The sequence below is a fragment of the Cetorhinus maximus genome, chromosome 16, assembly GCF_964194155.1.
Source record: "Cetorhinus maximus chromosome 16, sCetMax3.hap1.1, whole genome shotgun sequence".
Taxonomy (NCBI): Eukaryota; Metazoa; Chordata; class Chondrichthyes; order Lamniformes; family Cetorhinidae; genus Cetorhinus; species Cetorhinus maximus.
The window spans coordinates 61,833,137-61,857,362 of record NC_135894.1 but is presented as its reverse complement, the minus strand read 5'-3'; the positions used below and the strand labels follow the sequence as shown (position 1 = coordinate 61,857,362).

General features: G+C 44.8%; 1 protein-coding gene across 3 annotated transcripts in view; it reads right to left on the bottom strand.

The window, feature by feature from the left end:
* The window catches only part of LOC144691614 (glutamate receptor ionotropic, kainate 1), a 378,270-nt gene that overhangs the window by 31,400 nt on the left and 322,644 nt on the right, over nt 1–24,226 (bottom strand). For all 3 annotated transcript variants that reach the window (XM_078559883.1, XM_078559884.1, XM_078559885.1), the window contains exon 13: nt 20,348–20,565. In XM_078559883.1, the coding sequence (XP_078416009.1) occupies nt 20,348–20,565 (218 nt within the window). The remainder of the gene's footprint in view (nt 1–20,347; nt 20,566–24,226) is intronic.

The window sequence follows — 24,226 nt, the reverse complement described above, 5'->3', positions numbered from 1 at the left end:
ATCATTGTCAGCAATTGCCGCCCTGCAGTCAAAATGTGACTATATATACAGCCAAAATGTTTCTAAGACCCAACTGATTATGTATGCAGTGTGTAGCATCACACTCCCACCCAACCTCTCTGTCTCCATCCTCTCTCTTCCCCTCCCTCCCAACGCCCCTCTTATTCTCCTCCCCTCTCTCCCCTCCCTTCTTTCTCCCTCCTCTTCTCCCGTCCCCCCTTTCCCCCTCCCCTCTTTCCCCTCCGCCTCCCCTTCCCCCTTTCCCCTCCCCTCCCCTCTTTCCCCTCTCCTCACCTCTTCCCCCCTTTCTTCCTCCCATCCAGGCCCCTCTTTCCTCCCACTCTTTTCCCCTCCTCCTCTTTTCCCCTGCTCCTGCTTCCCCATCCCCTTCCCCTTCCTCCCTCCACCTGTCCTCTTTCCCTCTCCCCTCTTTCCCGCTCCCCCTCCCTTCTTTTCCACTCCTATTTTCCTCCCTCCACCCCACGGCCAACTGGAGATCTCTGTTCACAGGGCCAGCTGGAAACCGGAAGTGATGTTTTCTGGCCAGCCCTGGTGCAGATTTGAAGTCGGCATAGGAGAAACAAGGACCGTGGCAATGAGGAAAGTATTGGGAAATTCGGGGGGTGGGGGTTTTGTCGAGAGAGAGGTCATGGGGGCTGTTGTTGAGAGAGGTCGGCGAGTCCCAAAGCCCGGAAGATCAGCGAGGGCCAAGGCCCAGAGACTGGTGGGAGGGGAGGGGTGGGGGGAGAGTTTGGACATGGCTGGGATAAAGGGGAGAGTTTGGAAGCTGGAGCAAGGAGGGAGAATTTGGAGGCTGGGGGGAGAGAATTGATACTGGAGGAAGAGAGAGAGGGGAGAGTTTAGACCCTGATATTTCCCCCTCCCCTCTTTCCCCCTTCCCCCTCTTACACCCTCCCCCTCCTTCCCCTTCCCCTCTTCACATTGAGCATACCATCCATCATGTTGTGTGGCACTACCATCATGCTAAATGGGATAGATATCGAACAGGTCTGGCAACTCGAGACTGGGAAACCATGAGGTGGCGTGGGCCATCAGCAGCAGCAGAATTGTACTCAACCACAATCTGTAACCTCATGGCCCAGTATATCCCCCGCTCTACCATTACCATCAAGCCAGGGGATCAACACGGGATCAATGAAGAGCACAGGAGGGCATGCCAGGAGCAGCACCAGTCATACCTAAAAATGAGGTGTTAACCTGGTGAAGCAACAACACAGGACTACTTGCATGCCAAACAGCATAAGCAGCTAGTGATAAACAGAGCTAAGCAATTCCACAACCAATGGATCAGATCTATGCTCTGCAGTCTTGCCACATCCAGCTGTGAATGGTGGTGGATAATTAAGCAACTCACTGGAGGAGGAGGCTGCACAAATATCTGCACTCTCAATAGTGGGGGGAGCCCAGCACAACAGTGCGAAAGATAAGACTGAAGCACTTGCTACGATCTTCAGCCAGAAATGCCGAGTGGATGATCCATCTTGGCCTCCCCCAGAGGTCCCCAGCATCACAGATGCCAGTCTTCAGCCAATTCGATTCACTCCAAATGATATGAAGAAGCGGGTAAAGGCACTGGATACTGCAAAGGCTTTAGGCCCTGACAATATCCCAGCAATAGTACTGAAGACTTGTGCTCCAGAACTTGCCACACCCCTAGCCAAGCTGTTCCAGTACAGCTGTAATCTACTCAGCAATGTGGAAAATTGCCCAGGCATGTCCTGTACACAAAAAGCAGGACAAATCCAACCTGGTCAATTATGGCCCCATCAGTCTACTTTAGATCATCAGTAAAGTAATGGAAGGGGTCATCAACAGTGCTATGAAGCAGCATTTGCATTGGAACAACCTGCTCACTGATGCTCAGTTTGGGTTCTAGCAGGACCACTCAGCTCTTGACCTCATTACAACCTTAGTTCAAACATGGACAAAAGAGCTGAACTCCAGAGGTAAGGTGAAAGTGACTGCCCTTGACATCAAGGCCACATTTAACTGAGTGTGGCACCAAGGGGCCCTAACAAAACTGGAGTCAATGGGACTCAGGTGAAAACTCTCCGCTGGTTGGAGTCATACCTAGCACAAAGGAAGATAGTTGTGGTTGTTGGAGGTCAGTCATCTTAGTTCCAGGACATCACTACAGGAGTTACTCAGGGTAGTGTCCTTGGCCCAACCATTTTCAGCTGCTTCATCAATGACTTTCCTTCCACCATAAGATCAGAAATGGGGATGTTTGCTGATGATTGCACAATGTTCAGCAACATTCACCATTCCTCAGATACTGAAGCCATCTATGTCCGAATACAGCAAGACCTGGATAACATCCAGGCTTGGGCAAGTAACATTCCTGCCACACGAGTGCCAGGCAATGACCATATCCCTTTAACATTCAGTGCATTACTATTGCTGAACACCCCCCCCCGCCATTATCAACATCCTGGGGGTTACCATTGTCGAGAAACTGAACTGGATTAGCCATATAAATACTGCGGCTACAAGAGCAGGTCAGAGGCAAGGAATCCTGTGGCGGGTAACTCACCTCCTGATTCCCCAAAGCCTGTCCATCATCTACAAGGCACAAGGCAGGAGTGTGAAGGAATACTCTCCCCTTGCCTGGATGAGTGCAGCTCCAACAACACCATCCAGGACAAAGCAGCCCGCTTGATTGGCACCACATCCACAAACAATCACTCCATTCATCACCGACGCACAGTAGCAGCAGTGTATACCATCTACAAAATTCACTGCAGGAATTCACCAAGGCTCCTTAGACAGCACCTTCCAAACCCATGACCACTACCAACTAAAAGGACAAGAGCAACAGATACATGGGAACATTACCACCTGGAAGTTCGCCTCCAAGCCACTCACCATCATGACTTGGGAATATATTGTTGTTCCTTCACTGTTGCTGGGTCAAAATCCTGGGACTCCCTCCCAAACAGCACTGTGGGTGTGCCATGGACTGTAGCGGTTCAAGAAGGCAGCTCACCATTACCTTCTCAAGAGCAATTAGGGATGGACAATAAATGTTAGCCTAGCCAGCGAAGCCCACATCCCTTGAATGAATAAAAAAAATAGAGGCATGGTTGGGGGGAGGGGTGGAGGAGGTGGGAGAGTTTAGACCCTGATATTGGGGAGAGTTAATACCCTGAGAATTGGGGTGAGGGGATGGTGGGGGGTGGAAAATATAGATTCTGAGATTAAAGTGAATTAAAAACTGCTGGGAATCAGGTGGTGCTCTCAAGCATGTACTGTAAGGCAGAATTATTCTTTTGGACAAAATGAAAACTAAATAAATTCAGATATTATTTAAGTAATCAATTTCCTTGTATTTTTCAATGCAGATTGCTGTGCATATTTGATAGTTTTGAGCACGCTGGATATAGCTTTGAGCACGCTGATATAGCTTTGAGCACGCTGATATAACTTTGAGCACGCTGGATATAGCTTTGAGCATGCTGGATTTAGCTTTGAGCACGCTGGATGTAGCTTTGAGCATGCTGGATATAGCTTTGAGCACGCTGAATATAGCTTTGAGCACGCTGGATACAGCTTTGAGCACGCTGGATATAGCTTTGAGCACGCTGGATCTCGCTTTGAGCACGCTGGATATAGCTTTGAGCATGCTGGATATAGCTTTGAGCACGCTGAATATAGCTTTGAGCACATTGGATTTAGCTTTGAGCACGCTGGATACAGCTTTGAGCACGCTGGATATAGCTTTGAGCACGCTGGATATAGCTTTGAGCACGCTGGATACAGCTTTGAGCATGCTGGATATAACTTTGAGCACGCTGGATACAGCTTTGAGCATGCTGGATATAGCTTTGAGCACGCTGAATATAGCTTTGAGCACATTGGATTTAGCTTTGAGCACGCTGGATACAGCTTTGAGCACGCTGGATATAGCTTTGAGCACGCTGGATACAGCTTTGAGCATGCTGGATATAACTTTGAGCACGCTGGATACAGCTTTGAGCATGCTGGATATAGCTTTGAGCACGCTGGATCTCGCTTTGAGCACGCTGGATATAGCTTTGAGCACGCTGGATATAGCTTTGAGCACACTGGATCTCGCTTTGAGCACGCTGGATTTAGCTTTGAGCACGCTGAATATAGCTTTGAGCACGCTGGATATAGCTTTGAGCACGCTAGATATAGCTTTGAGCACGCTGGATCTCGCTTTGAGCACGCTGGATACAGCTTTGAGCACGCTGGATATAGCTTTAAGCATGCTGGATACAGCTTTGAGCACGCTAGATATAGCTTTGAGCACACTGGATCTAGCTTTGAGCACGCTGGATATAGCTTTGAGCACGCTGGATATAGCTTTGAGCACGCTGGATATAGCTTTGAGCACGCTGGATACAGCTTTAAGCACGCTGGATCTCGCTTTCAGCATGCTGGATATAGCTTTGAGCACACTGGATCTCGCTTTGAGCACGCTGGATATAGCTTTGAGCACGCTGGATCTCGCTTTCAGCATGCTGGATATAGCTTTGAGCTCGCTTTGAGTACGCTAGATCTCGCTTTGAGCACGCTGGATCTCGCTTTGAGCACGCTGGATATAGCTTTGAGCACGCTGGATATAGCTTTGAGCACGCTGGATACAGCTTTGAGCACGCTGGATACAGCTTTGAGCACGCTGGATCTCACTTTGAGCATGCTGGATATAGCTTTGAGCACGCTGGATATAGCTTTGAGCACGCTGGACCTCGCTTTGAGCATGCTGGATCTCGCTTTGAACACGCTGGATATAGCTTTGAGCACGTTGGATATAGCTTTGAGCACGCTGGATCTCGCTTTGAGCACGCTGGATATAGCTTTGAGCACGCTGGATCTTGCTTTGAGCACACTGGATATAGCTTTGAGCTCGCTTTGAGCATGCTGGATCTCGCTTTGAGCACACTGGATCTCGCTTTGAGCATGCTGGATATAGCTTTGAGCACGCTGGATACAGCTTTGAGCACGCTGGATACAGCTTTGAGCATGCTGGATATAGCTTTGAGCACGCTGGATATAGCTTTGAGCACGCTGGATATAGCTTTGAGCATGCTGGATATAGCTTTGAGCACACTGGATATAGCCTTGAGCATGCTGGATATAGCCTTGAGCATGCTGGATACAGCATTGAGCACGCTGGATATAGCTTTGAGCACGCTGGATCTCGCTTTTAGCACGCTGGATACAGCTTTGAGCACGCTGGATATAGCTTTGAGCACGCTGGATATAGCTTTGAGCACGCTGGATATAGCTTTGAGCACACTGGATCTCGCTTTGATTGCCCACCTCTAATTGCTGTTGAGAAGGTGGTGCTGAGCTGCCGCTTTGAACTGCTGCAGTGCCTTTGGTGTAGGTACACCCACAGTGCTGTTTGGGAGGGAGTTCCAGGATTTTGACCCAGCGACATTGATGAAACGGTGATATATTTCCAAGTCAGGATGGTGAGTGGCTTGGAGGGAAACTTCCAGTTGGTGGTGTTCCCATGTATCTGCTGCCCTTGTCCTTTTAGATGGTAGTGGTCATGGGTTTGGAAGGTGCTAGCCTAAGGAGCTTTGGTGAGTTCAGTGAACATTCCCCACTTCTGACCTTATGATGGAGAGATGCTTATTGATGAAGCAGCTGTAGATGGTTTGACTTAGGCACTACCCTGAGCAACTCCTGCAGCGATGTCCCAGGACTAAGATATGTTTCGTCTCCAACAACCACAGCCATTTTCCTTTGTGCTAGGTATGACCCCAGCCAGTGGAGAGTTTTCCTCCTGATTCCCACTGAGTGTGAAAACCCCTTTTATTCCTGAGGGAACAGGAGACAGGAAGGGACTTCAGTGGTCTTAGAGCCCACTTGCCAACCAATCAGCACTCTCTTCACAGACAGTATATGCAAAGTGTCCTGATGAGTGCAAGATGAACAGCTTTGACATATTTCTTTTTTTCAGCAATACTCAAGTTCTGTACTACCAAATGACCCTTTGTAAACCAGTTATTGTTCAAACATGTCTGTGTCCATGCAACCTTCTTTAGCCAGTCAAAACCAACATACAACACACATCCTTTAAATTCAATGGACATCCCTGGAGGTGTCTTTGCATTTTTAAGACTCTTCGTAGCAAGCTCTAGACATAAGAGTCTGAAGAGATTTGAATAAACACCAGAAGGTGGTATTTGTCTGTCCATTCTTCCCTTTTGAAAAATTTTTTTTTTAAACTCAATGTAAAGGTTTGAAAACAGAAATGTGCTTTTAAAACAGTTGTTCTTAAAATCTGTAATATCATAATTACATGTTTGTGACAGCTTCCCCCTTACCAGAAAAAATGGAAATATATATGTATTCATTTTTTACAGAATTATATTGAAGAACCAAAAGATAAAGAAAGACACATTTTTTCACATACCAATGGCTGATGCAATGCACTTTCCTATTGTCTGCTTCCTCTTCTAATATTTTCCAATTATGTTTTATCTGGTAGATGTCTTCCTTCTTCTTTTCCCAGTTTTTACAACAGTTTACATTGACTTTCACTTTAGAGCTTTTCTGCACTTGGTATCTGTAGCTTTTTCATTGTTGAGGCTTTCAAAGAGTGTGCCAGACATATCTAAAGCTAAATTAATTGCTGCTTCTTCACCTGGACACATCTCCTGTTCACTCCCCAGACTTAAATCTTTTAAATTCTCCCTTTGAGTGAGCAAGTTAGCATTGACCTTATTCTGTGCCAACAACCTGTCCCTGCTTTGGTCAGAATCCCTTTTTGCTGATGCAAGAATGTCATTAAGATGCTTTTTATGTTCTAACAAGAATCGTTTGGTACACTTGTCTGATTTGTTCTTTGAACAGTTTAAAATCTCTCAGTTTTTCCTCATTCCACTCAGATCAGATCTTATTTAATTCTTTTTGAGCTAAGTCAACAGCTTCTGCGTTTTGAGTTTTGGCTTTTTGCTCCAACATTTTGATATTTTATTATTTTATAAATTATTTTATAAGTCATAGTTTGAACTGAGTTCAATTTCTCTTAGTTTCTCAGTTGCATTCTGTGACTTCACCCTGATGGGTGTGACTCCTTGTGCTGTTTCATCACAGGCAGAGTTAGTTAATTCATGGTTAGCTATTAACCCTTTAGGATCACTCTGAGATCTCAATCCTTTCCTTGGGGCATTTTGATTTGAGAATTTAGCAGATCCCTTTTCTGCCTCTTTTAACTAATTTGGCTGGGCTTCAGCCCTTTTAATACCCAAGTGACTTCCCTCAGGCTCTTTGACTAGGTGGGGCATCTCCCTCGCTGTCTCTTGACATGCTTGTGGGTTTTGTTTGTGCCTGCTTAATTCTGTGGGCTCTGGTTTAGCCATTTCAACATTGATTGTATTGATGCACCTTGTGATACATGTGTAAAAGTTGAATCTGATTGTAATTTTGTGATGGTGATTTTGAACTGGTTTGGAATGTTCTTCCAGATATTTTATGAATAAAGTATATTTTTCAAAAAAAAAAATTCAACCTTTGTGGGTTGTATCATCCCCTGCAGGAATTCTGAAGCCTTGTCAGTTTTCTGCAACTTTATAGATTCCTGCTTCTTAAATTATTCAGTTTGCTCAGCGTCTCTGGACTGTTTTTGAGTTTCGTGAGGTAACACCTCCCACCCTGTGAGGTCATTCCCTAGCAGAAGGTTGACCCCTTTTATGGGTAAGCTTGAGATTGCACCCACCATCACCAGCCCAGTAATGAGTTCTCTAAGTGAATTAAACCTTTTCCAGTTAGTCCTTTGACTACCACTTTGGAATTTGTCCTGCTTCTGCGTGGGAGATCCTCAATTCTCCCCACTATCGGTGCCTGTAAATAACCTGTATCCCAGAGAATGCTAATCTCCTTTCCTGGTTCTTTGGAACCACCAGGGGCCATTTTCCCTTTACACACGAAATCCTGATAGGTTTCTGGGCCTTCCTTTGCATTGGCACAAAGGGTTACGATTTTAGTGACTTCTGATATGGGCTGCGTTGGAATACTGCCTGTGGCTTTCTTTGCATGCAGTGTTCCTTAATGTAGCCTGGTTTGCCACAATTAAAACAGCAGGGCATGATCCTGTAGCTCTACCTTCTACATTTCTTCTTTTCAGAGTTGTGGAGGGTTTTCCCATTTTTCCTCATTCTCTTTTCCCTTAGGACCTATTTGCTACCCCTCTGTCTCCCTCTTATCCTTTTCCAGCTGATACAAACTATTTGATCCATGCCTCATGTGATTCAGAGGTCTATGAGTTAATTCATAATTCTTGGCTTCACAGCAGATGCCCTTGCTGAGGTAATTTCTTGTTCCTCAAGGTGCATTTTAATATTGTAAGGAAGACAATTTTTGGACTTCTCCAATAACACCAATCCTCTTATTCCATCATAAGTACGCTATATCTCTAAAGCAAGCACCCATCGGTGGATTACAATCTGTTTGACATGCTCAAATTCCGGACATATTTGTGTGGGCTTTTTATGGGAACTTTGGAATTGCTAATGATATGCCACTGGCATGAGTTCATAGGCACTCAGGATTGCATCCTTAGTCTGTTTGTCATCAGCAGTCACTTCAGTACCATTGTGGAAATGATCTCTTAGACTTTTCCTGTTAGATAACCCTGGATCATCAGTGTCCATACTTCCTAGGGCTAATGTAGCTGATCTGCTACTCTATTGAAAGCAGTAAAGAAGAATTCTACATCTCCCTCTTCGAATTTCGGAACAGATTTTCAGAATTTTAGGCCTTCAAGATCTTTGGTAGACAGAGAAGGTTTCCTATTCCTCACTAGTTCTATGCCTACAGTACTTGTAGATTGCCCGGACTCTCTGCAGGATAGCAATTGATTCTTAATACTTTCCCCTTTGTCCTCCCTTGGCGAGAACCCCCTCTGAAGTTGTCTCCTGGAGCTCTTTCTCAGGCTCTACACACAAAATGGCTGTTCTCAAACGCACTTTATACAGTTCCAAAAGGTAAAATGGCTGCTATGTTAATTTTGATGAAGCATCGTTCCACCAGGAAAAGAAGTTAATTATATTGAGGTCCTTTGAAGTCCCTTCCTGTCACCTGTCCCCTCAGAAGAAAAAGGGTTTTTCACATTTTATAGAATTCAATGGATATTCCTGGAGATGTCTTTGCATCTTTAATGACTCTTCGTAGCCAACTCTAGAGATATGAGTCTGACAAGGTTTGACTAAGCACCGGAAGGTGCCATGTCATCTGTCCATTCCTCCATTTTGAAAAAGGCTTTTTAAAAACTTAATTTAAAGGTTTGAAAACAGAAATGTGCCTTTAAAACAGTTGTCCTTAAAATCTATAACATCATATTTAGAAGTTTGTGACAGTTGCAATCAATTGCACCTAAACTTGATCACCTCAGAGTTTATAGGAACATTAAAAGCCCATTAGGCCTACTTGTGTTTTGAAGGAGAAACCTGACATAACCACTTTTTTAATAATACCCTTCAATCACTTCTCTCTCAAGAGGAAGAAATGAATTGCTGTTCACTTCAATGATCTTCTCTGGATAACTCTATTATCGCTTAGATGAAAACGTCCTTTCTGATTTGCCTTTTACATCTAATTTGTGACTTTTGTCCCATGTTGGTTGAAACCATAGCCACAGCAAACGATTTACCTCGATCAACTTTGTGAATTTGTCCGTATTACTAAAAAACACAAATGAAAGCTCCTTGAAATCTTCTCTTGTCCAAAGAAAATGAGCTCCACTTCCTTTTCATCATAGCTTAAACTTCTGATAAACAATTTATTTATTGTTTATCTCTGTACTCTATCATTGGTGACCAGAACTATGGACAGTTCTCCAGATCGGGTTTGCCTAGCCCTTATGTAGTAATAAAACGTCTTTTGCTTTGCATTCTAACCCTGTTAATGCAACCCGGAATATTATTTGTTTTTGTAAAACTAAACCATTGATTTATCTCTTTCCAGATCAGCATGCTGTATCTCTGTTCCATTTAGCAAAACGTTCCTTTTATATATGTCCCTGCATCCAATTATTTCTGCAACCTATTTGAGGGCACAGGGCAGAATCTCAGTAACATACATGGCTCTCTCCTGAATCTTTGGTTCATCAAAGAAACTGATTGCTTTTCACTGTAGGGTCTGATGGGATATGTATGAGATTAGTCCAGCTCTATACTTTCTGTGCCTAGAATCTCAAGTGTAAGAGGAGAAAAAGACCAAAACCAATTCAAATATAAGTAATGCGGACAATCAGAAACTGATTACAACAACGATTTGCATTTATATAGTGCCTTTAATATAGATAGCATCTCAAAGTGCTTTACATGGTGGGGGTAGGCAGGGAAAAAAGAGAGAAAACAAATAAAGGAATGAACATGGCATGATGCACGAGGAGTGATAACAGTGACTACACTTCAAAAACAATATTTGATTGGCTCCGAAATGCTTTGGCACAACTTAATGCTGTGAAACATGCTACATCAATGCAACTTCATTCTTCAATCAAAGGTTTGGTCAATAAAATGGTTGAGAAAAGGCAGGGATGGACATAAAAAAAGGTAGATGGGTTTATGGAGGGTGTTTCAGAGCATAAAGTTGAGACATTTGAAAGTTCTGCTACCAGTGGTGCAGTGGAGGAAGGTGTAATGTGGGTGTAAGAATGCAGGACAAGATACAATGCTGGAAGAAATTGCAGGCACAGGATGGGTTGAGGGTATGAAAGGATTTTAAATTTACTGTGTGAGAGGAAACGGTACAAATATTGCTCAATGTGGATTGGAATGGTCGATGAGCAGCGGGGAGGCAGTGCCGTAGTGGTATTGTCACTGGACTGGTAATCCAGGGACCCAGGGTAATGTTCTGGGGAATCCCACCACAGCAGATGGTAGAATTTGAATTCGATAAAAATCTGGAATTAAAAAGTCTAATGATGACCATGAAACCATTGTCATTTGTTGTAAAATCCTATCTGGTTCACTAATGCCTTTTAGGGAAGGAAATCTGCTGTCCTCACATGGTCCGGCCAACATGTGACTGCAGATATGCAGCGATGTGGTTGACGCTTAAATGGCCTCTGAAATGACTGAGCAAACCACTGAGTTGTATCAAACCGCTAAAAAGTCAATAAAAAGGAATGAAACCAGACAGACCACCTAGCATTGACTTAGGCACCGGAAATGACAACGGCAAACCCGGACCCTGCAAAGTCGTCCTTACTAACATCGGGAGCACTTGTGCCAAAATTGGGAGAGCTGTCTCACAGACGAGTCAAGCAACAGCCTGACATAGTCATACTCATGGAATCATACCTTACAGATAATGTCCCAGACACACCATCACCAGCAGAGGTGGCGGCACAGTGGTATACAGTTGGGAGGGAGTTGCCCTGGGCGTCCTCAACATCGACTCCGGACCCCATGAAGTCTCATGGCATCAGGTCAAACCTAGGCAAGGAAATCTCCTGCTGATTACCGCGTACCGCCTTCTCTCAGCTGATGAATCAGTGCTCCTCCATGTTGAACACCACATGGAGGAAGCACTGAGGGTGGCAAGGGCACAGAATGTACTCTGGGTGGGGGACTTCAATGTCCATCGTCAAGAGTGCCTCGGTAGCATCAACACAGACCGAGCTGGCCGAGTCCTAAAGGATAGAGCTGCTAGACTGGGACTACAGCAGGTGGTGAGGGAACCAATGAGAAGAAAAAACGTACTTGACCTCATCCTCACCAAACTGCCTGCCGCAGATGCATCTGAGCACTGCACAGTCCTTATGGAGACAAAGATTTATCTTCACACTAAGGATACCCTCCATTGTGTTGTGTGGCACTACCACTGTGCTAAATGGGATAGATTTCGAACAGATCTAGCAACTCAAGACTGGGCATCCATGAGGCGCTGTGGGCCATCAGTAGCAGCAGAATTGTACTCGAACACAATCTGTAACCTCATGGCCCAACATATCCCCCACTCTACAATTACCATCAAGCCAGGGGAATCAACCCTGCTTCAATGAAGAGTGCAGGAGGACATGCCAGGAGCAGCACCAGGGATGCCTAAAAATGAGGTGTCAACCTGGTGAAGCTGTAACACAGGACTACTTGCGTGCTAAACAGCATAAGCAGCAAGTGAAAGACACAGCTAAGCGATCCCACAACCAACAGATCAGACCTAAGCTCTGCAGTCCTGCCACATCCAGTCGTGAATGGTGGTGGCCAATTAAACAACTCACTGGAGGAGGAGGCTCCACAAATATCCCCATCCTCAATGAGTGCAAAAGATAAGGCTGAAGCATTTGCTACAATCTTCAGCCAGAGGTTCAGAGTGGATGATTCATCTCAGCCTCCTCTGGAGGTCCCAGCATCACAGATGCCAGTCTTCAGCAAATTCCATTCACTCCATGTGATATGAAGAAACGGCTGGAGGCACTGGATACTGCAAAGGCTATGGCCCTTGACATTTTCGGGCAATAGCATTGAAGACTTGTGCTCCAGAACTTGCCATGTGCCTAGCCAAGCTGTTCTAGTACAGCTACAACACTGGCATCTATCTAACAATGTGTAAAATTTCCAAAGTATGTCCTGTCCACAAAAAGCAGAAGAAATCCAATCTGGCCAATTACTGCCCCTTCAATCTACTCTCCATCATCAGTAAAGTGATGGACGAGGTCATCAACAGTGCTATCAAGCGGCACTTGCTTAGCAATAGCCTCCACACTGATGCTCAGTTTGGGTTCCGCCAGGGTCACTCAGCTCCTGACCTCATTACAGCCTTGGTTCAAACATGGACAAAGGAACTGAACTCCTGAGGTGAGGTGAGAGTAACTGCCCTTGACATCAAGGCAGCATTTGACAGAGTGCGGCATCAAGGAGCCCTAGTAAAACTGGAGTCAATGGGAAATCAGGGGGAAAACTCTCCGTTGGTTGGATTCATAGCTAGCACAAAGGAAGATGGTTGTGGTTGTTGGAGGTCAGTCATCTCAGTTCCAGGACATCACCACAGGAGTTCCTCAGGAGAGTGTCCTCGGCTCAACCATCTTCAGCTGCTTCATCAATGACCTTCCTTCCATCATAAGGTCAGAAGTGGGGATGTTCGCTGATGATTGCACAATGTTCAGCAACATTCACGATTCCTCAGATGCTGAAGCAGTCCATGTCCAAATACAGCAAGATCTGGATAATATCCAGGCTTGGGCTGACAAGTGGAAGTAACATTCATGCCACACAAGTGCCAGGCAATGACCATCCCCAGCGAGCAGCACGGCCTGAATTTTCCCCTTGGCAAGCGCGTGCGGCGGGCCCGGGACCGGCATGGAAATAGGCCCTCCCTCCCCCTGCAGCCTGCAACTGTGATTTCATGCTGGCTATCCAGTTAAGGCCCGCCCAGCATGAAACCCATCTTACCAATGGTCGGGAAGGGCTGAGCGGGGCCAGGGGCTTGTTGGGCACCGGGTCCAATGGCGACCCGGTGGGCGGTTTAAAGACGTCACAGGCAGCTCCTTGAAGGCTGCCAGGGAAAAGCATATCTTCTGTGTTCTGGAGAGTGAAGATATGGCCTCAATAGCGACTGGAAACATCAGGCGGGAGGGCACTCGGCACCACTCCTCCCCCACCCCCGCCCCACCCCTTGGTTTTTGGACGAGTGCCTCCCAGTGCTCATGGAGGAGGTGGCTGCCAGGAGGGACACCCTCATCCCCAGAGATGGAAGGAGGTGGCTACCGCACCAGACAACAAAAAGCTTTGGAGGTGAGCAGTCACGAGGGTGTGCAGTACACATGGGTGCGGTGTCGCAAAAGATTCACTGACCTGCTGCGCTCGGGAAGGGTGAGCACTGTGTTGCCATGGATCAGTGTGGTGAAGTGTTAAGGGCTGGCTGTCCGCTTGTGTAGTTCAGGGGTGTTAAAGTCTGAGTGCCAACTGTCAATGACGCTGGAGCTCGCCAAGGGGGTGAGCCCTGGCTATTTGGACTGAGTGCCTCGCAGCTTGAGGGTCATGACTTGGATGTGCCCTGCAAGGTGGCCCTCAGGTGGGATTGGCCAGGCTGCAACGGCGCTGAAGGTAGAGAGTAGACTTATCAATGCTTCTCTGTCCTTTCAGGAGTAGAGAAGCCATAACAACATCGAGAGGTCACGGACAGGTGGAGGCCCCCCCAAACCTGCTCATATTGACCAGATTTGAGCAGGATGCCTTAGAGCTAGAGAGGCACCACCCACCTCGGTCAGCCGGTCATGGAGAGGTTGGGGTGCTAGAGGAAGGTAAGAGTGCAGTGCACAGAGGTGAAAGTTTTGGATTGTGCAAACATTCTTGTGTAGTCTCTTTATTGATGGGAGACTCAAAACTAGAGTCCGCATTGATCATTAAAACATGATGGCACCATGATGCAGATCTCCATTGTCTTGCCAGGGTGCCTGGCATTCACAGTGACAGTGTGGTGACTTAAACTAATGACATGTCATTGTTTTCCCTTAGATTTTCCAGCACGCACTCATTCGCAGGACCCCGAAGAGCCACTCTTGATGCCAGAGGACCACCAGGCTTCAGCTGCCCCTGTGTCACACCCGCTCTCATTAACCAGGCACCAGCGCAGATACCAGCACCTCGGTGGGCGTTAGATTTTTGGCTAGAATGTTGGTGCACAGCAGTGAGGACACTTCACACTCGCTTGAGGTGCAGGTGGAGGCAGAGAGTGCCCAAGGCGCCAGCAGTTGGAGGACTGCTGGAGATCAGGATGATGCTGAGTCAAAGGCAGATGATGAGCGTCTGGAGTCATCCATTAGGCGGTAGATGCTGGATGTCCAGCAGGATGTGCGGGAGGATATGGCAGAGATCCATGAGGGTCTGTGTGCCATGGTCTCTGTTGTGGAGGAGTTCATACGGAGCATGAGCACTACATTGACCCCCATGGCCGAGCGTACTGCCTCATCCATTGAGAGAGTGGCGACTCTCATGAAGAGGCAGCTCCGGGGACAGAATCAGGGGTTCCTGGGGTTGCGCTCGGAGCTGTAAGCCCTCACACAGGCAATGACCTCAGGTGGTCAGTGCCAGTGTGGGAGATGGATGAGGCACCCAGTATCCCATCTAGGTGCTCGTCCATCAATGGTGAGCAGAGAGTGACCTCACATTGGTGCATGAACTACCTGTCGCCTCTGCTGGCTCCTCTCAGGGCGCTCGGGATGATGGCAGCAGCTCCACCGCCCCTCTGTCAGTGACTGTGGCATCTGATGAGGCTGTGATGACTGGAGAGATACCAGCCGTGGCACTGGCAGCTCATTCCCAGGTGGGACCAGCACAGGCTCCACTGGCTAGAGGATGACTGCCAAGGTCATCAAGGCCAACAAGACAGCAGAGTCAGCAGGCTGTCCCCAATGCCGCTGCCAGCGAGGGGTGGGGGTGCAGGGCACCAAGATGCAACACTCCTAAACATAAGTTAAAGGCACCATGAGCACAAGAGGGACTGGTCAAAGGTGATCTACTGTTCTGTAATGTTTTATTTATATGTTTACTGGTGTGGGAATGAACACCAGAGATGGTAATGTTAATTTGTTTTGATAGTGAAAATTACATACACTTTGTTTTTGTCATAATGGCCTGAGTATGCTTCACCTATCTTTTGGTGCAGTGTATGCCAGTATGTAATGCTGGACATTAGTGGCTCTAAACCTTATTGCACAGGTACTGAGTGGACTTTGTGTTCAAATGAAAGGGTCATTTCAGACACCCGGGATGGAGGCGGCAACCCTGGCGTGAGGTGGAAGCAGATCTTTGGTAGCCTAGCTGAAGGAGCGTTGGATTAAGGCGTCCCTGGTGTCCCTGCCTCCCTGGAGGATACAGACGTCTGCCTCCACGCCCTCAGCATTCTCCTCACCGTGCTCCTCTTCAGACCCACTACTGGATTCATCCTCTGTGGCCTGAGGAGCTGTATCAAGATCCTCTTTCCCCAGTGGGTCCCCCCTTGCCAGTGCCAGATTGTGGAGAGCACAACATGTGACCACTTTCAGTGACACCCGCTCTGGGGGCTATTGTATTACTCCCTGTGAATGGTCCAGGCATCACCAGCGCATCTTGAGAAGACCTATGATCCTCTCTACCACCACCCTTGGAGGCATGACTCCAATTATAATGCTGCTCTGCCTCTGTTCTTGGATGCCGCAGAGGCGTCATAAGCCACCTGTTCAATGGATAGCTCTTGTTATCCGGCAGCCATGCATCCAGTCGGGCTGGAGCACTGAACAGCCTCGGCACCTGAGAGTGCCTCAGGATATAAGCATCATGGGAGCTGCCAGGGTACCTTGCACAGACTTGCAGAATATGCATCCCATGGTCACACTATCTGGACATTCATCAAGTGGAATCCCTTCCTGTTGATGAAGGCACCCAGCTGACCCACTGCTTACTTGATGGCCGCATGTGTGCAGTCGATGGCACCCTGGATACGGAGGAACCCAACAATCGCTGCAAACCCTCTGGCTCGCTCAGCCTGGCTGGCCTGTCTGTACAGAAATGAATAAATGTCATTACCCACCCAAACAGAGCTTCTGTCATCAGCTTGATGCAACTGTGGAGAGCTGATTAGGATGCTCCACAAAGGTTCCCCACTGATACCTGGAAAGAGCCGGAGGCATAGAAGTTGAGGGCCACTGTAACCTTCAGAGCCACTGGCATGGGTGTCCACCTACACAATTGGAGCTGATCTCAGGTTCAATCATCTGACAAATGGAGGTCACTGACTCACTGGAGAGGCGGAGCCTCCTTCGGCATTGCATCTCGGACATATTGAGGTAGCTGCATTGCCGCCTGTATACCCTGGCAGCAGGTTAGAAGCATTTTCTGCAGCCCCTTCCACCTTGGACCACCAGCTGCCCTGCGCCCCTTGTGCCTGCACCTTTCCTCCCACAGGTCACTCCCCTGGAGGCTGTACTGGAACACTTGGCCTCCTCTCCCATCTGCACCTCCCTTCCTCCTCAGAGGAGGTGCCTCCAGTGGAAAGCACAATCCCCACTACCAAAGTCACAGAAGGCTGTCTGATACATGGAAGTGTCTGCACAGTCAAAATCCTCCAGGGCCTTTGGAGTTACCAATGAGTCCTGAAATGAAGCCTAGAAATGCTAAGAACGAAGCTCAGAGCTGAGATGAGGCTATCAAGTTCAATGAGCAACCAGCAGCAAACTATCTCCTAAGCTCCTCACTACTCACACTGGCAATGCTGTTGACCATTTTTATCCCGCACTTGGATGAGGTTTTGCAAAACGTGAGCTGCCCGCCTGCCTGTTTTGCCCATCGATGAGCGTGAAATTGCACAGGCAATGTAAAATCTAGATCAATTTGGTTTTTAGTGGCCTTTTAATTGTTGGCGGGCGCAGCTCTGACAGCCATGTGTGCCCACTGACCTGAAGATTGCTTGCATGTGGGATGACGTTGGTACGCTTGCCCAACGACTTCTTGCGCTATTTTACGCCCGATCGGGTTGGGCACACGCCCACCCGCAAGGTGTAAAATTCTGCCCTATGTAACCATTGACCCTTGATGTTCAGTAGCATTACCATCACTGAATCCCCTACTATCAACATCCTGGGGGGTTACCATTGAACAGAAACTGATTTGGACTAGCCATATAACTACTTTGGCTACAAAAGCTGGTCAGAGGCTAGGAATTCTGCGGCAAGTAACTCAACTCCTAACTCCCCAAAGCCTGTCCGCTATCTACAAGGCACAAATCAGGAATGTGATGGAATACTCTCCATTTGCCTGCATAAGCACAGTTCCAACAACACTCAAGAAGCTTGACACCATCCAAGACAAAGCAGCACACTTGATTTGCACCCCATCCACAAGCATTCACTCCACCCACCACCGATGAACAGTAACAGCAGTGTGTACCATCTACAAGATGCACTGCAGAAATTCACCAAGGCTCCTTAGACAGCACCTTCTAAATCCACGACTGCTACCATCTAGAAAGACAAGGCAGCAGACACATGGGAACACCACCACCTGGAAGTTCCCCTCCAAGCCACTCACCATCCTGACTTGGAAATATATTGCTGTTCCATCACTATCGCTGGGTCAAAATCCTGGAACTCCCTTCCTAACAACACTGTGGGTGTACCCACACCACACCACTGACTGCAGCAGTTCAAGAAAGCAGCTCACCACCACCTTCTCAAGGGCAACTAGGGATGGGCAATAAATGCTGGCCTAGCCAGTGACACCAATATCCCATAAATGAATTAGAAAAAATACAATGTGGGATGGGACTGGGTGGCTAAGATTTGAACTTGTTGGAGTTTCTGATGGAATGAGCATCAGAGGCTGCAACTAGGAGGATGACACTCATGACTTTGGACAGTCTTGATGTTGTGAACATGAGTGGAAGTCAGAGTGAAGGGATTTGAAAAGGGACTTTGAGAAAGATGGGCGTGGAAAGTGCAGCATTTGGGGAACTTGGAGAGAAAGGAAGGTTTAAGGGAGATAGCTGTGTAGAATGGGAAGGATAAGTGAAAGATTTTAAAGACAATACCTCCCCCAAACCCTTGACCAAATAAATCTTGCAACAAGGACCAGAAGGTAAATTTTTCCAGGCTCTGTTTTTTCTGAGGCCTTGCATACAACCAGTACAAATTAAATTATCTGTTTATTGCTTCCAGTTTGCCGTAATGAAACAAAGCTTCAAGAGAGAACCACATATTTATTGACGTGTTGCCCTTTAGAATCAGTCAGAGAAGGGAGGTAACATTTCAAGAGCAGATAAAAATTCGGTCTCAGTACTTTCAAAATGCAACATCTTGCTTTATTGATTAATATAATTTTAACTAAGTGAATGTTGCCTACTGGCATGTACTTTTGTACAGTAGTTAGCTTTGTTAATGTGTAATATGTTTGCCTGTGATGATTCTGTTTGTGTAATGCCACCCTTAGGGCCTTCATGAAATGTGCTTTGAAAGCCCAACAGAGGTTACTTCGGTAATCATTTCTTAACAGTAGTTGTAATGGGAATCTCACATCAAATTATCTCTGCAGAGTTTGTAAAATCTTGGGTATAGACAATATGGATTAAATGTGCATACACAGTGTGTAGTCAGATCTTGATTCTGTGAAACGACAGTAAGCATTTGTAGAGCTAAGTCCTGTTTGCCAAATATCGGCCAAAAAGACAACTGTTACTTGAAACCTATATGGTCAAATAAACAAGAATACCCAGAAAATGTATTTCAAAATAACAAGTCCAAATCAATTGTGTTAATCTCCAATTTAGTATAAAGCTCACAGTGAAGGGGAGTGATAGCTCCACATCAGGTGCACACAGATCTTCTACAGGGGTATTCCAGTAGAGCACAAAAACTGCTTCTTTTCCTGTTTCATACCTAGTGATGATCTTCTAATTCTATTTTATATTTAAAGCAATGTATTTTGATGGCCTAAAAACAATTCTACAAGTCTTTCTGTGCTTGTAAGCTTTGTGTGCCAAGGGCCTGGAAGTAACCAGATCTTGCAAGAAGATTCTGTTAACTGGACAGAAGATCCTACATAACTCAATGACCTTTGTTCTCCGAGTTCCTGCTGCATGTGACAAAGGTCATTGAGTTATGCAGGATCTTCTGTCCAGTTAACAGAATCTCCTTGCAAGATTTGGTTACTTCCAGGCCCTTGGCACACAAAGTTTTATGCTTACAAGCGCAGAAAAGACTTGTAGAATTGTTTGATGTTCTGTGCCAGAAGTGTGAATTTGTAAACTTTGCTTTTACCATTTTGTTTATCCAAATCAGAACATCTTAAATTCACAGCCTAGAAGGTATCAATAGGAGTCATCAATAGAAATTCTTTGCTTTTTTTAAGGGAAGTATTAAACCATTTATAGTGCTGATTAATGTCTGTGTTTGAATTGTGGACAGAGGGTTATTATGTGTGTGCTAAATATTTATTTGTTCCTGTCACCAACCATAATTGCTGTACTTTAAATCCAAGCTCTGAAACATGCTCTGTTTTGCAAAATCAAATATTCTGTGTAATCTATTACATGAATTTCCACACTTTCAATCAAGACTAAATTAAACAGAAAGCCTAAATTCAGTGACTGGACTAATAAAGTTCCTGTTGTTTAGACAAAGTTGTTTCTAAATAATGAATAACAAGACTATAGTGCCTTAGGGTATGGCATCCAGTTAAAATCGCAGCTCCAGTCCACATGCAACCTGAATACCTGAAGACAACCAGCTGAAAAAGACACATCTTTAATCTTTATTGTGTGCATTTGAATTTATGTATTATCACTTTCATGATCACATTGGAAGCTTATAGAGCATCAAAATTGGGCAAGGTTGAAAGATAAAAAAAATCAATACTTGTACATGTCCTACCTTAAAGAAAGTCATTGTGGATCCATCCCTGACTGCACCATATTCGATTTTGGTTTGCTTCGCCAAGTCGTCAGCTGAGTCTATCGGAGAATCCATTCTTTCCACAGTCAGAAAGGCAGCCAAGTTGGCAGTGTACGACGATATTATAATTAATGTAAAAAACCACCAGATTCCACCCACTATTCTAGTGGAGAGAGCTTTGGGCATCAGTTCCGATCCTGTCATAATGGCAGCAATAAGAAAAATTATATTCACAAATTGAGGACAGCTGAACAAAACACCATTAAACATCCAACTTGGCCGAGAATTAGCATTTATTCCACTTGCAACTCTTGTGAAATACGATGAAAGACAGCAGAGTACATAAGTAGCTCATTCACTCAAATGTACAAGTATGATTTTTGCAATGAATGCAATGTCATTGAAGACAGTTGAGCACCGGTCAGTGCAGTGGTTCAGGTGGCACTAACATTGAGGAAGGCACAAAAGCAGCACATGGCATTAGGACATAAGGCCATCGAAACCACAGAGAGTAAACAGTCTTGGTTCACCAGGATGATGCTAGGGCTAAGAAACTTTAGTTACGAGGATAAGCTTAGGGGACTGGAACTACTTCCAAGAGGAGATTTAATAGTATTTAACACTAAGATGAATTTTCATTAAACGACTAATCCTCTGGTTGGGAGTTGACAAGGGCTCATTAATTTAAAATTATTTCCAAGAAAGTGAGGGAAGCCAGTACAAGAAATGTATTTACATAGAGGATTGTTGAGACAAGGGAAACTTCGACACAGTCAGAGACCATTGAGTTATTAAGGGAAAATTGGCCGAATGTTTGAAACAGAGAAAGACACAGGGCTATGAGGAGAACAAAGCATTGTGTTTAATTTTGTACTGCTCTTGGAAAGAACCGGTGAGGCAAATAGTCTCCTTTTGTGCTGTAAACTTCTAGGGTTCAATCATTCCAATGCATAGGCAAAGCACATTGATAAAAAAGAATTATGGGAAATGTAAACTATTGAATTAAATATAAAAAAGATGGACAATCTTCATTCCTTTTCAAAATATGACAGACAATTTTCATTGTATAAACTAAATATTTCAAACAGCATTGATTCCTTTATTTCGGTTTCAAAATAATTTGTTTTTAAAATGTCATTAACAAGAAGAGGACAGAAACTAATTGAATTTTAAAAGCTTAAACTGATCTGAAAATCAAATGTATGTACTCAACTATTTGGGAAGGTGCTCAAATTTAGAATAGAAAGTAAAAAGGAACTGGACACTTCATTCACTGAATTGAAGAAAACTGGCATGTTATTGCATCTTACCTGCAACCTGATGGGCTGCGTTCACCTCTACTTCAAAATAATAACTTAAGTATTAAGTAGCTTCCTAGTACAGGCCAACGTGGGTTGATATATAATACAATTGATAGACGAGAGAATGGTGATGGGTGTTGACAGGTGGATGGCCTGGCCAGTCACCACCTACACTCAAGGTGCATGAGTGTACTTACCACGTGAACCAGACAATTCTCTCCTTTTCTTTTTCTCCCTTCAGTTTTCTCTCCTCTCTTGAAGGTGCTGACCCTTGCTAGGTTTCAGTTCCACAGGCAGCTGGTGCCCTGGTACCTTCCCCAATGGTTATTCTTCATGTGAGAATACAGTTATTGACTATTACCAGGGTATTCAAAACACAGAAGCATCACAGCCGAGTTTAATCCCGATGTGTATTTCCCAGCTGTGGTCACTGGATCAGATGTGGGAACTCTGGCTGATACTTCCATTCTCTTGCCCAGGAATACTGAGACCAATTCTAGCACTGCTGCTGCTGGCACAGCTGAACAGACCAGAACTTTCTGGCCTGTGTGGCTCAGTAGCATGTCAGGAATGGCTTTACTCACTAAGCCATTTGGGAAAACTCATAACCAGATGATATCAGTAATTGTCAGGTGACCTCATTTCATATTATACGGCAGGCATTATTTATACCCGCAGCCCTGAGATCACTCTTTTACCAACATCCCCATCAAATTATCTAATTTAAGCATAAAAACATGTTAACTGCCAAGGTGACACAGGATGGCTCAAGTAAATACTAAGACAAAAATATTGGGGAGCTGAATAATGATTCCAGACAGAGCACTTTAGTCAGAACAACCTGTTGAATTGGGCTGCAGTAAATTAGAGGTAAATAGAGAAGTAGGTTTAATATTTGGGCTATATTTAGTAGTTACACAAACACTGCTGTGGGAGATCCCAGGAAAGTCTCCTTTTATACTCTCAAGATCCTGATTATGTGTAATGGCTTAAATTGATTGGATGCACTCACTGATCTATGAAGGATAGCTTTGAGGTAGTTTTATTGTAACCTTAAATATGGGTTAGTAAATAAATCTAGATAGATTGGTAATAATAAAAGAGAGTTTGTGAAGTGCAGACATTTAAATGCAAACGCAGAGTATTTTCTATGGTATCAAGAAATTTAATTCACTGTTAAAGAATTGTACAACATCAATACTTGTTAAGTCACAATAGTGGAAAGGAAACTATTAAACTATAGAAACTACTCTAAAGAGTGTTTTCAGATTTTTATGGTTGCCATTTTGTTTCAATTTACAAGCTGAACTGGTTTTAAAAAATCACTCCTCTTGCCTAAGAGATCATAAATACAGGTTTTAAAGATGCAACATGTACCTGGATTTTCACAAATGTTGCCTTTTCTACTCAATATTGAAATACTTCTATTTTCACCAACCAAATTTGTTTTTAAGAATAAAAGAAGTTCTTTCCATTTGAGAATTTGTTGGTGTGCCAAAATTCTAGTGAGTCAGCAACTTTAAAATTTAATGAGGGTCAGATTGGCTCAGCGACAATACTTGCTGAAGTCTCTTTAGTGCCTTATGGCAGACATGACAGCCAATCCTGATCCAGACTTTGCTCATGGTCTGCAGGAAAGAGAAACTCTGATCATCACAATAAAAATCCAACATTTGCTCTCATGCAAAGATCACAGACTTTCCATACAGAAGATTCAACTTTTTTGTTGCAATAATCAGTAGGAACTAAACACGATGCACGTAGGTCCACAGGTGCCACAAGATTGTATGCACAAACATTTGTTTAAGAATCTCTTCAAAAAGACAAGCAGAGCCTGGTTGGGGCTGACTGTCATGTATCCAAGGTAGTGGCAACTATCAGACACGACATCCCACAGTTTGCTGTGGATGATGGTAAACTCCAGCGTGTTTGACATGCATGGCTGCTATACATTCAGTTTACCAGCCACCATTGTTATGAATAAAAAATTAGCTTTCATCAACACTCATACACATGCAACCATCACAAACACACAGATGCTATACTGTAAAACCTGATGATAATGTTCTTTCAATTCAGCTTTAATAGACCAGAAATGCCTGAAACTATAATGTTTATCCCAGCAAGATTTAGTTTGTGGCTGCAGGAGTATCGTTCAGAGGGGGTGGAGGCTATACTTGGTTTAATTACTTCTTAGCTGTCATTGCAAATGTGTTCTGATAGCAAGAAAACAATAAATACAAGGATCAGAGATTTTTTTCTGCCAATTTTCAGCATTAACATAAGCTGTTGAGATTTTCAGTAAAACACAAGTCCAAAACATTATTGTGTTTATTACTTCTTCTTGTAGTTCCATCTTACAATATCAAAAATGATCTTATTACTGTTTTACACATTGTCTATTTGTTTGAAGTCCTGTGTATCCATTTTCACTTATAAAATCAGGATTTTTTTTTTACATATATACACACAGGAGTTCTGATGAAGGGTTAACACCCAAAATATTAGTCCATCCTTTTCCTTCTTCACAGCAGCCCATCAGCATTAGTTTTTTATA